Below are 14,608 nucleotides of genomic sequence, written 5' to 3' on the forward strand. Positions count from 1 at the left end.
TGAAGGAAAACAGATGAGTGAATGCCGAAGACAGTATCCAAATTGCTCCAACATCAAAAAGCCCTAATTCTGATGATAATGTATCAAAAATGAAACATCATTACTCCAAAACCTTAAGTGAAAATGCTATCAATGAAATTCTTTAGTTCTTTAATGAGATTTTTATTAAATTTGTCTATTATTATTTTTTATTTCATGCAGTTTATTATTCATTTTATTATTTTGTTAATTTTGTGTGTAATTTTTCAAGTTGCTCTATCACATATAATATATACTTTTCAGTTTGTATGACTATTCTCCATACAAATGGATTCAATAAACTATTTTGAATTTGAATCCTCCTTGTGTTTTTCTGGATTCTGTGGACTTTCAAGTCTAGTGGGTAATATCGCAGTACACAAGTTTGTTTTGGCGTAATACCCAAAAAAGTTTGCAGACCCCTGCACTAATATGATAAGTTCAACTGTAAAAAATACTGTTCTACACTACAGTATTTAAGGTGACAAGGTTATGGAGGCAAGACATTTAAAATTTACTAGTTCCTGTAATTAAATGCTGCATGTATGGTTCACCAATAGCAATCATACAGTTAACTATGTGCATACATCCATGATATTTAACCTAAAATATAGGCAATACAAACAAAACCATTTACTTCTGATAGTTAAATTTAACACAGTTACACAGAATATTAAATTCACTGAGAATGAACATATCATAGTTGTATTACAAATGAATTATTTGAGCTTACAGAGAACAATTTTTTTTCAAAGTAACTGCAATGTTGTTATATGTTGGTTTACCATTATGGTTCAAGAGGTTACTTTATACTTTTCTCCTTCCTTTTGAAAAATAAATCAACTTTTACTAAAAAGCATAACGTATTTTCCTGCACATAAGGAACACGAGCATATAAGACAATGTTTCCAAGCAGTTGTAGCAATGTTAGTAAAGAACTGCTACAGTGTAACCCAAAGCCTACCCTTGACCCTGACCTTGAGCATGTAAGATGCAGGCTGATTTTCCAAGACTTTTTGTGGATTAAAAGCCCACCTTATATGCTGTAAAATATGGTTTGAATTTGTAAGCCAAGTTCAAAAAAATACTATTTCCATAAAGCTATACAGTGATTAGCAGGTAATTTCAATTTGCTTGGGTTATTACTTTTTTTCATTAATTTGTCATTACGGAGTACCTCATAAATACGAACAAAACTAAGATTTGTCTTCTCTGCTCATTACACTGGGACTGGTTGTTGTCAAGTAATGTATTAAGTATAGGGAGAACTTCAGAAAAATTCAATTCCTTCTCACTAAAGTCTGGCCACCCCTGATCTATGAGAACTTGTGTTAACACACTGAAGGTACAATAATCACTATCTACCATGGCTCTAATTATGTAGGTAAGCAAGAACTGTCTGCAAAAAGACCTCGCACTGAACAGTTATATCAAGTGTACATGTTGCAGTACCCACTTTAAATGCTTGCCCTGAAAAGGGCCAATATTATAACTGCTTGGTAATTGCTTAACAGTATCAGTATTTGAGCTTAATAAATACATTATGTATGATGGGCCATTACCAGCTGCAATTTTATCTACTAGAATATCCTTAATACTCATTACACTACTACCCAACTGTTTCCCAGCACATTATTCTATGGGAGGTAACAACATACTACAATATGTAAAAATAAGTGGACTCACTACTGCAAATTAACAAGATGGAAAAAAATAATCCTGTACTAAAGTATTCCCTAAATTTGATGATACTCTGATAAATAATTCTATTACTACATTATTTCATAATAATAAATGTCTATTGCAGACACACTGTAATTATAACATTAAGACTTGCATACACCTTGTGTTCTTAGCATGTTTAAGAATGTTGGTTAAATATAACAACATATCTTTGCAAAAAATAAAGTATAACAAAAACAGCCTTTTTACAGTCATCACAGCATATATACTGTACAGCTAATACTATATATAGAAATAAATAATATTTAATTATGGATGGAAAGTACAGTAAAACCTATACCAGAGTACATGCAAGTTGAAAATATGCAACTAAAATGCCATATTAAGGTACACTAATAGTACTCATATATTGTTGTTCCCTTTACAAGGACAGTATCAAACATAATTTTAAATATGTTTGCATGGTCAAATTTATATTTGAGAAACCATATGAATTAAATACCCATTCAAGCAATGCATCTTTACGAATATACCATTTTAAAAGTGACTATGTGCAACACACACTGTAATGTCATATAGTTGCAAGTTCATCATTTTCTATGAATGTGTATGATGCTGTATGACCATTATGGGTTTAGCACTTCCTCATCAATACAATAACAACTTCCATAAATACAATAATATTCACTTCACTATTAACCCACATTCAGAGGGTAAATATTAGTTGATGTTTTGGTTCACCTTTGATCATTGTTAAGTGCCATTTAGTTACCTCTCTAAACTGTGGATTAATAATGAAGTATTTCAGCTGTACTATAGTGACTTGTATTCTTCAATAATATTCCCTTGTAAATCATGATACATCCATAACTAAACTGAAATATCTGGGAAATATAATTCTCTCATTTTCGAATTAATACTGTGACTATTTTTTTTTAACAAGGACAAATTAATAATTTAAATTTTTATATATAATCTGCACCTATTAATTTGTAAATACATTTGTACATACTGTAACTGAAGTTAAGAAAACCTCCACATCTTGAAATACTTCTCATAAATAATAATACAGTAAACCCTTGATTTAAGAGACTTGGGAAATTCAGGACAAAATCTGATAGATCGACAGATTCAATAAAAATGGACAAGGTGTGATGGTTAAAGAAATGTCTGCTGTAATCACAGGACAATAATTTCATCTGCATCCACCACAAACACCATTACCATCCACCCACTTCCCATATTAGTCCATTAAATAGAGGGTTCATATGTATTCCATTTAAAAATCACCTAGAAAATAAAATATTCTCACTTTGAAAACAGTCACTAATTTAAAGAAAATAAGAATTATTCTCTTTTTTCAGGGTGTCATTGACTGTGCTTTGCTTGTTTATTAGAGACTGTACCTTCGCTAGACTGCAAAGATCTGTCCTTATCACTCTGTAATACTTCACCATTTGTTTCTTTTGGAAGTTCAGTTGTAGTATCAACTTTAGAAGAATAATCAAAGTCAGCTACAGTTGTTCTAAGAGCATGCTGAATGAGTTTAGCAGACTCTAACTGCTCCTCCTTGGCCAACATCTCTATAACATCTTCAAACATCTTTGGAGATACACCCACTTCCTCATCCAACATGAGGTTCAACACATGCAGAACGTGATCCACTTCCACTGATCCATCATTGTCAAAGTCCATCTTTGCCAAAACATCACTAATCATGGACACCTTAGAAGTATCAGGAGCATGGTATATGTAGCTCAAATGTCGAGTTAATTCCTCCAGGTTCACAAGTTCAGCCCTGGTGTTAAAAGAAAATTTTATTATAGCTAAGTATAATAAACATAACATACAACTGCCTCTAAATTTATTCATATCTTGAGAAGATATACAAAAGTTGATTTAGCAAGAAAATACAAGTGTACACTTAAATCAGTATCAACCTTATATATTTATTTCAAAATGTAGCATGTTTATATTTATTTATACTCCAGTAATCAGTAATTTGTAAGACCCTCTCCTTCCCTCATGCTTTGATAATATGGAGAAGCAGCAGACTGCAGCCTTCTAAAAGATTTATTAACTTCACAATTACTACAATCATCATCTCCAGGTATAGCATTTTTTTTAGTTCACACTACATGTTTTTTTTATCTGAAATATGGAGACTAATGGCCGAAGTTTTTTTTTTTTTTTTTTAACAAGTCGGCCGTCTCCCACCGAAGCAGGGTGACCCAAAAAGAAAAAAAATCCCCAAAAAGAAAATACTTTCATCATCATTCAACACTTTCACCTCACTCACACATAATCACCGTTTTTGCAGAGGTGCTCAGAATACAACGGTTTAGAAGCATATACGTACGTATAAAGATACACAACATAACCCTCCCAACCGCCAATATCCCAAACCCCTCCTTTAAAGTGCAGGCATTGTACTTTCCATTTCTAGGACTCAAGTCTGGCTATATAAAAATAACCAGTTTCCTTGAATCCCTTCACTAAATATTACCCTGCTCACACTCCAACAGCTTGCCAGGTACCAAATGCCATTCCTCTCCATTCACTCCTATCTAACACGCTCATGCATGCTTGCTGGAAGTCCAAGCTCCTCACCCACAAAACCTCCTTTACCCCCTCCCTCCAATCTTTTTGAGGACAACCCCTAACCCGCCTTCCTTCCCCTACAGATTTATACGCTCTCCATGTCATTCTACTTTGATCCATTCTCTCTAAATGACCAAACCACCTCAACAACTCCTCTTCAGCCCTCTGACTAATACTTTTATTAACTCCACACCTTCTCCTAATTTCCACACTCTGAATTTTCTGCATAACATTTACACCACACATTGCCCTTAGACAGGACATCTCCACTGCCTCCAACTGTTTCCTCGGTGCAGCATTTACAACCCAAGCTTCATACCCATATAAGAGTGTTGGTACCACTATACTTTCATACATTCCCTTCTTTGCCTCCATAGATAACGTTTTTTTGTCTGCACATATACAGTGGACCCCTGAGTTTCGGCAGCATTGACTTTCGTGAAATTCAACTTTCGGCAAGTTTTTTTGGCAAAATTTGGCCTCGAGTTTCGTGATTAGACTCGTGATTTGGCTACCGTCCGGTACCCGTCCGCCCGTCACCGCGCACATAAAGCCAGTCTCCCACGCTATTCACACTCAGTGTGCCATTGTTTACCAACGTGTGGCCATCACCCCGCGGGTTCATACGTAATAATCCATTGTTTTTTGTGATTGCAACTGTTAAATAACTCACCATGGGCCCAAGGAAAGCTAGTGCAAGCCCTTTGGTAAAGAAAGCGAAGAACACAATCCAGAGGGATTTTGAAGGATTTGAGGCAGACCCTGACCCTGCCGACCCTCTGCCTGTTGTGGAAGGTGTTGTGGCATTGGGCAAGTCCATGGGGTTGGAGGTGAGTGATGGGGATGTGGAAGAGTTGGTGGAGGACCACAGGGAAGAGCTAACCACTGACGAACTGCAAGAGCTTCAACTGGAACAGCATCAGACCACAGCTGCAGAACTTGCTTCAGAGGAGGAGCAAAGGAGAATGAAGGAGGTGCCTTCTTTGGTGATTAACCCTTTGAGGGTCGACAGGCCCTCTCTGAAACTCGTTCTCAGGGTCGGCCAAATTTAAAAAAAAAAAAATAATTTTCTCTTACGAAAAGATAGAGAATCTTTTCCCGATCATAAGGACACCAAAAGTTTGAAATTTGATGGAAAACTTACAGAATTATGCTCTCGCGAAGTTAGCGGTCTCGGCGATGTTTACGCATCGGCGATTTTGCCCACTTTGAGCCCCATTTTCGGCCAATTCCACTGTACTAGTCGACAAAAAACATGAATATTTCGCTAGAACTCCATTTTTTCTATCGAATGGGTGCAAGAAACCACCCATTTATGAAATTCAACTATCCAGTACAGTGGTCAGAATTTAGCAATTTTGCCAATTTCACACAAATTTCAAAAGATGCCAATTTCCGAATAGGGTCCAAAATAAACAAGAAAGACATTCCTGGTACTAAAATGACATTTCCTCTGGTCATTAGTCACGTCTCAAGGCCCCTCTTATATTCTTATGCTTTCCACTTTGAATTTTTAATCTCACAAAAAATATAAGATTTACTGTTATGCAGACTACTGCATTAGTGTAAAAAATGGTATAAATATTATTGGGGCACTTGTGAAAGAATATTAGACTCACCAGTTGACGTGTATTGGACGCTTGGCACGATTTGTTTACTTTCGAAATTCGAACATTTCTGCTACTTTGAGCTCAATTTCAAGGTACCTTTCATTGTAAAACCAGTCAAAATCATCTCAATTTCTGTAATATGTCTTCCATTCTATAAAATGAGACCAAGAAAACTAGAATACAACAATAAATACCATACGAAAATACAGTGCAAAGTCGCTGTTTTATTCCAAAAAAACAAAGTTTTTTTTTCTCATTATGCACTGTGCTGCAAAATTTTTTTTAGACTGTGCACACTGACCACATAGACCCATTCTTTCATATGAAGGCCTACCAGCTTTCTCCCACTAGATTTGAGGGCGCTAGAATTTAGGCGTACTAGTACGTCAAAAACCCTGGGTTGTAAGCCGTACTAGTACGTCCGAAACCCTCAAATTGTTAAGGACGTGTTCAAAGTGGAATGAGTTGCAAAATTTTGTTGAAAAGTATCACCCTGACCAAGCTGAAAAAAGCCATATCTGCAACATGTTCAGTGACAAAACCTTCTCCCACTTCAGGCAAATCATAAAGAAATGCCAGAAACAGACCTCTCTGGACAGATATTTTGTGCGACAGGGGTCCAGTGACTCTCAAGTTGTTCCCAATGGCATTAAAAGAAGAAGGGAAGTAACCCCAGAAAAGGACTTGCTACTTGAAGTCCTAATCGAAGGAGATTCTCTTTCCAAACAGTAGTGTACACCTTCCTCCTATCCCCTCCTCCTGTCTTCCATCCACCCAGAAGTCTTCAGTAAAGGTAAGTGTAATGTTATTATTATTTTTTATATGCATGTACTTGATTTCTGATTGTTTTCAGTATGTAAATCTTTATTTAATTTGAAAAAAAAAAAAAAAAAAATTTAATATTTTTGAGTGTCTGGAACGGATTAATTTTATTTCCAGTATTTCATATGGGGAAAATGGTTTCAAGTTTCGTGAATTTCTACTTTCGGCAGGCTCTCTGGAACGGATTAATCTTGAAACTCGGGGGTCCACTGTACCTCAACACACCCCTCACCTTTTTTCCTTCATCAATTCTATGATCAACCTCATCCTTCATAAATCCATCCGCTGACATGTAAACTCCCAAATATCTGAAAACATTTATTCTTCCGTACTCCTCCTCTCCAATTTGATATCCAATTTTTCTTTATCTAAATCATTTTATGCCCTTATTAACTCACTCTTTTACAACCCCATCTATAAATACATTAAACCACCATGGTGACATTACACATCCCTAAGACCTATTTTTACCAAGTAGTAGTCTCCCTCTCTTCTACACACCCTAACCTGAGCCTCACTATCCTCATAAAAACTCTTTACAGCATTTAGTAACTTACCACCTATTCCATATACTTGCAACATCTGCCACACTGCTCCCTTATCCACTCTACCATATGCCTTTTCTAAATCCATAAATGCAATGAAAACTTCCCTACCTTTATCTAAATACTGTTCACATATATGCTTCAATGTAAACACTTAATCTACCCATCCCCTACCCACTCTAAAACCTCCTTGCTCATCCGCAATCCTACATTCTGTCTTACCTCTAATTCTTTCAATAATAACCCTACCGTACACTTTTCCTGGTATACTCAGTAAACTAATTCCTCTATAATTTTTACAATCTCTTTTGTCCCCCTTCCCTTTATATAAAGGAACTATACATGCTCTCTGCCAATCCCTAGGTACCTTCCCATCTTTCATACATTTATTAAACAAAAATACCAACCACTCTAACACTATATCCCCCCTCGCTTTTAACATTTCTGTCATGATCCCATCAGTTCCAGCTGCTTTACCCCCTTTCATTCTACATAATGCCTCACGCACCTCCCCCATACTTACATCCTGCTCTTCCTCACTTCTAAAAGATGGTATACCTCCCTGGCCAATGCATGAAATTACCGCCTCCCTTTCTTTGTCGACATTTAAAATTTCCTCAATATATTCCCGCCATCTACCCAATACCTCCGTCTCCCCATCTACTAACTCCCCTACTCTGTTTTTAACTGACAAATCCATTCGTTCCCTAGGCTTCCTTAACTTGTTTAACTCATTCCAAAATTTTTTCTTATTTCCATTAAAATTTCTTGACAGTGCCTCTCCCACTCTATCATCTGCTCTCCTTTTGCACTCTCACTCTCACTACTCTCTTCACCTTTCTTTTACTCTCCATATACTCTGCTCTTCTTATAACACTTCTGCTTTGTAAAAACCTCTCATAAGCTACCTTTTTCTCTTTTATCACACCCTTTACTTCATCATTCCACCAATCACTCCTCTTTCCTCCTGCACCCACCCTCCTATAACCACAAACTTCAGCCCCACATTCTAATACTGCATTTTTAAAACTATTCCAACCCTCTTCAACCCCCCCTCACTACTCATTCTTGCACTAGCCCACCTTTCTGTCAATAGTTGCTTATATCTCTTCCCTTAGTTTATACACTTTCACCTCTCTCTTATTTGTTGTTGCCATTTTCCTCTTGTCCCACATACCTCTTACTCTAACTGTAGCTACAACTAAGTAATGATCCGATATATCAGTTGCCCCTCTATAAACATATACATCCTGAAACCTACCCATCAACCTTTTATCCACTAATACATAACCTAACTGCAGGTAGTAGGTTGGTAGACAGCAACCACCCAGGGAGGTACTACTGTCCTGCCAAGTGATTGTAAAACGAAAGCCTGTAATTGTTTTACATGATGGTAGGATTGCTGGTGTCCTTTTTTCTGTCTCATATACATGCAAGATTTCAGGTACGTCTTGCTACTTCTACTTACACTTAGGTCACACTACACATACGTGTACAAGCATATATATACACACCCCTCTGGGTTTTCTTCTATTTTCTTTCTAGTTCTTATTCTTGTTTATTTCCTCTTATCTTCATGGGGAAGTGGAAAAGAATTCTTCCTCCGTAAGCCATGTGTGTTGTAGGAGGCGACTAAAATGCCGGGAGCAAGGGGCTAGTAACCCCTTCTCTTGTACAAATTACTAAATTTAAAAAGAGAAACTTTTGTTTTTCTTTTGGGGCCACCCTGCCTTGGTGGGATACGGCTGGTTTGTTGAGAGAAAAAAAAAAAATCTAATCTAACAAACTACTTTCATTACGTGCTCTATCATACCTTGTATATATATTTATCCTCTTTTTCATAAAATGTGTCTTACTCATTACCAAACCTCTTTCTACACAGCTCAATTAAAGGCTCCCTATTTTCATTTACCCCTGGCACCCCAAATTTACCTGCTACTCCCTCCACAACATTTTTACCCACTTTAGCATTGAAATCACCAGCCACAAGTACTCTCACACTTGGTTCAAAACTCCCCACACATTCACTCAACATTTCCCAAAATCTCTCTCTCTCTACACTTCTCTCTTCTCCAGGTGCATATACACTTACTATAACCCACTTTTCACATCCAACCTTTATTTTGCTCTACATAATCCTTGAATTAATACATTTATACTCCCTCTTTTCTTGCCATAGCTTATCCTTCAACATTATTGCTACTCCTTCTTCAGCTCTAACTCTATATGAAACCCCTGACCTAATCCCATTTATTTCTCTCCACTGAAACTCTCTCACCCCCTTCATTTTTGTTTCACTTAAAGCCAGGACATCCAGCTTCTTCTCATTCATAACATCCACAATCATCTCTTTCTTATCATTCGCACAACATCCACACACATTCAGACATCTCACTTTGACAATTTTCTTATTATTCTTTTTAGTAATCATTACAGTAAAAGGAGCTACCAGCCCATTGTTCAAAGCATTTTAGTTGACTTTTACAACACGCATGGCTTACGGAGGAAAGATTCTTATTCCACTTCCCCATGGATATAAAAGGAAAAGTACTAAGAACAAGAACTATTAAGATAAAATCAAAGAAAACTCATCTGAGTGTGTATACATAAATGTGTATATGTTTGTGTAGTGTGACCTAAGTGTAAGCAGAAGTAGCAAGATGTACCTGTAATCCTGCATATTAATGAGACAGACAAAAGACACCAGCAATCCTACCATCTGTTATTAAGTTGCTTGTTAACTAGAAATATGCTTAAGATCTTTACCATATTGAAAGCTTCATTTGTGACCAAGTTTGATTTTGATTTAGAGCACCAGATTTTTTATTTAAACACCCTGGTTTGTTCAGGACTATTTAAAAGAAATCCCACATCGTATAATAAACAAAGAATGTCATATCTACTGTCAAGCAAGGAGGGGGTATGTTTTCCTTTAGGTTACTTCTCCTTGCACCTGTTGTGCTCGTCCAGGTGCTATATGATGCCTTCACTTACTCAATTCTAAGAGGAATAAGTGGATTCCTGCTTTTACTACACTAAAAATTGCTGAATTTATATCTAAGTTACATATAATCAGTGATAATAAAATTAGGAATCCATGTGTCCATCAATCCTAACAAGGTAATTATTATAATCAGACGAAAGTGGTAAATCTAATGGAATCAAACAATTGGGTAATGTACTATTTAAGTTTTATCACCAGATATATAACTAGAATTCATGTCCATATAGTCCAGTTTTTGTTTCAAAAAGCATCTGAAGTGAATTGGAATTATGTTTGTTTTTGCAGTTTTGTAAATGCAAAGCAACTACAGCATACATCTGTTGAAAAATGAGTGAGACAGCTGTCAGGATGAATACTGTTCCTGTAGCTAGGAAAATTGCATATCGAATCTATCGATATTTATATAAAAAATTCATCATATGAAACTAATATTCAAATTTCTTCAATAAACATGGCAGTTCAAACCTTTCAACAAAATTATGAGGATAGTGAGGCTCAGGTTAGGGTGTGTAGGAGAGAGGGAGACTACTTCCCGGTAAAAGTAGGTCTTAGACAGGGATGTGTAATGTCACCATGGTTGTTTAATATATTTATAGATGGGGATGTAAAAGAAGTAAATGCTAGGGTGTTCGGGAGAGGGGTGGGATTAAATTATGGGGAATCAAATTCAAAATGGGAATTGATACAGTTACTTTTTGCTGATGATACTGTGCTTATGGGAGATTCTAAAGAAAAATTGCAAAGGTTAGTGGATGAGTTTGGGAATGTGTGTAAAGGTAGAAAGTTGAAAGTGAACATAGAAAAGAGTAAGGTGATGAGGGTGTCAAATGATTTAGATAAAGAAAAATTGGATATCAAATTGGGGAGGAGGAGTATGGAAGAAGTGAATGTTTTCAGATACTTGGGAGTTGACGTGTCGGCGGATGGATTTATGAAGGATGAGGTTAATCATAGAATTGATGAGGGAAAAAAGGTGAGTGGTGCGTTGAGGTATATGTGGAGTCAAAAAACGTTATCTATGGAGGCAAAGAAGGGAATGTATGAAAGTATAGTAGTACCAACACTCTTATATGGGTGTGAAGCTTGGGTGGTAAATGCAGCAGCGAGGAGATGGTTGGAGGCAGTGGAGATGTCCTGTTTAAGGGCAATGTGTGGTGTAAATATTATGCAGAAAATTCGGAGTGTGGAAATTAGGAAAAGGTGTGGAGTTAATAAAAGTATTAGTCAGAGGGCAGAAGAGGGGTTGTTGAGGTGGTTTGGTCATTTAGAGAGAATGGATCAAAGTAGAATGACATGGAAAGCATATAAATCTATAGGGGAAGGAAGGCGGGGTAGGGGTCGTCCTCGAAAGGGTTGGAGAGAGGGGGTAAAGGAGGTTTTGTGGGCAAGGGGCTTGGACTTCCAGCAAGCGTGCGTGAGCGTGTTAGATAGGAGTGAATGGAGACGAATGGTACTTGGGACCTGACGATCTGTTGGAGTGTGAGCAGGGTAATATTTAGTGAAGGGATTCAGGGAAACCGGTTATTTTCATATAGTCGGACTTGAGTCCTGGAAATGGGAAGTACAATGCCTGCACTTTAAAGGAGGGGTTTGGGATATTGGCAGTTTGGAGGGATATGTTGTGTATCTTTATATGTGTATGCTTCTAAACTGTTATATTCTGAGCACCTCTGCAAAAACAGTGATAATGTGCGAGTGTGGTGAAAGTGTTGAATGATGATGAAAGTATTTTCTTTTTGGGGATTTTCTTTCTTTTTTGGGTCACCCTGCCTCGGTGGGAGACGGCCGACTTGTTGAAAAAAAAAAAAAAAAACATAAACACATTATGCTTAAAGTTGTCAGAAGTTGCATTATCAAGTTATTAGATTGGAATGGTTGTAGCTAATCAGATGCAACACATGAAAGCCTGGATTTCAATTTTTCCAGTTTCTTTAAAAAAAAAGAAGCAGACTGGGAACTACACAGGCCAAAATCAATACAAACTTTTCTGTAAGGAAGACTGACCAATGCTGAAATTTGGTCTTGTTTTATAACTGCCAAAAAATTTCTTAATACATCATTAATATTATATCTTCAAAACATATTTCCATGTAAAATATTGCATTTTAATTTTATTTTTTTCCCATTCTTGACACCGAAGTCTGTCTGTAAAACAAAATAAAAAGCCTGGCCTAAGTAAGTTTTAAAAATGTAATTTCTAAAGTAAGCAGTGTTCTCTGTAGCCAGCATAATATTTCAAAGCGCAAACCGTTGGGGGTCTTAGGCGCTGTTGCCACATTGGTAGCGGTAGGCCTGAAGAACGACAAGTTGTGTGCCATTATACATATAAAGTGAAGTGTATATAATGTGAAGTGTATACTATCATCAGTGAAGAGTGAAGTGAGGAAGCAGGATGTACGAGAATACATGGTTATAATCATCACGGGTGAAGGATCTCCAAAATAGGGATTTAAGGCCTACGTACGACTACTTCGTCATCAGCAGCTGGCAACTGTCACCGCAAGTTTATTCGCCTAGTTGTGGTTTGCATGTTGATGGCCCTGGCTGGCCTTGCATACTGTTTGATACTGGTCACTCACTCCTGCAAGCTATTACCAGAATTAGAATAGAAATAGCATAGACATAGAGAATATAGGGTTGACGAGTGTGAGAAGGTAGGTGGGACAAGCTTTTAAGGGCAACATTGTAAGACCGTGCTAGGGTCAGGTCCCAGGAGGGTTGTGTCAGGTCACAAGAAGTTGCGGCCAGTCATTACACCGCACAAGACACACACACACACACACACACACACACACACACACACACACATGCACACAGGCAGTGTTACTACCGGTAGTTATTAGCAGTAAGAATACTTAGGAAGCTAGGAAGTCCTCTCTCAATGTGAACAAGGAAAATGATAATAACCAGCAACAATTAACACGTAAATCCAGAAAGGGCAATAAGTGGAGAGAGTAGCATAATTGGGAAAGATAAATGAGACTAAATTTGTGCCTACACGACGGATCTTTCAACCACACCCCCCCCCCTAACCCTCCCTCCCTCACACACAAGCACACACACACACACACACACACACATACACACACACATACACACATACGTAAACACACACACACACACAAACACACACACACACACACACACACACACACACACACACACACACACACACCACACACACACACACACACACACACACACACACCACAACCACACACACACATACACACAGCACACACACACAACCACACACATACACACAGCACACACACACAACCACACACACACAACCACACACACACACACCACACACGCACACACCACACACGCACACACCACACACGCACACACATGCGCGCACACACACACACACACACACACACACACACACACACACACACACACACATGCACACACACACACACACACACACACACAGCACCTGTTTGGAACCCACACTTGATAAAGCACGTCAAGAAACTAGAGAAAGTACAAAGGTTTGCGACAAGGTTAGTTCCAGAGCTAAGGGGAATGTCCTATGAAGAAAGATTAAGGGAAATCGGCCTGACGACACTGGAGGACAGGAGGGTCAGGGGAGACATGATAACGACATATAAAATACTGCGTGGAATAGACAAGGTGGACAAAGACAGGATGTTCCAGGGAGGGGACACAGAAACAAGAGGCCACAATTGGAAGTTGAAGACACAAATGAGTCAGAGAGATAGTAGGAAGTATTTCTTCAGTCATAGAGTTGTAAGGCAGTGGAATAGCCTAGAAAATGACGTAGTGGAGGCAGGAACCATACACAGTTTTAAGACGAGGTTTGATAAAGCTCATGGAGCGGGGAGAGGGAGGGCCCAGTAGCAACCGGTGAAGAGGCGGGGCCAGGAGCTAGGACTCGACCCCTGCAACCACAAATAGGTGAGTACAAATAGGTGAGTACACACACACACACACACACACACACACACCCTCCACCACTTGACACAAACACTTGACACAAACACGTACCACCCCTTCCCTAACCACCTCACCTTAGCCACCTACCCCTCCCCCAAACCACCTAACCCCTCCCCAAACCGTCTAACCCCCGCCCAACTACCTCCCTCCCTACAATAACCATCCTCCCCCTCCCTCATAACCATCCATCCCCTCTCTCCCCCAAACCATCTAACTCCCTCCCCCAACTATCTCTACCCCTCCAATAACCATCCTCCCCCTCCCCCACAACCATCCATCCCCTCTCCTAACCATCTATTCCCCTCCCCCTAACCAGGATGAGGACAAGGGGCTCCAAGGACGAATCTGAAAGGGAGGAA

General features: G+C 38.4%; 1 protein-coding gene across 2 annotated transcripts in view; it reads right to left on the reverse strand.

Annotated features, from left to right (window-relative positions):
• Positions 1-524: 524 nt before the first annotated feature.
• Letm1 (Leucine zipper and EF-hand containing transmembrane protein 1) overlaps positions 525-14,608 on the reverse strand; it is a 116,627-nt gene continuing 102,543 nt past the window's right edge. For both annotated transcript variants that reach the window (XM_070097032.1, XM_070097031.1), the window contains exon 12: positions 525-3,499. In XM_070097032.1, the coding sequence (XP_069953133.1) occupies positions 3,070-3,499 (430 nt within the window). In that variant the 3' untranslated portion in view covers positions 525-3,069. The remainder of the gene's footprint in view (positions 3,500-14,608) is intronic.

Source organism: Cherax quadricarinatus, chromosome 56, assembly GCF_038502225.1.
Source record: "Cherax quadricarinatus isolate ZL_2023a chromosome 56, ASM3850222v1, whole genome shotgun sequence".
In the NCBI taxonomy this organism is placed as follows: domain Eukaryota; kingdom Metazoa; phylum Arthropoda; class Malacostraca; order Decapoda; family Parastacidae; genus Cherax; species Cherax quadricarinatus.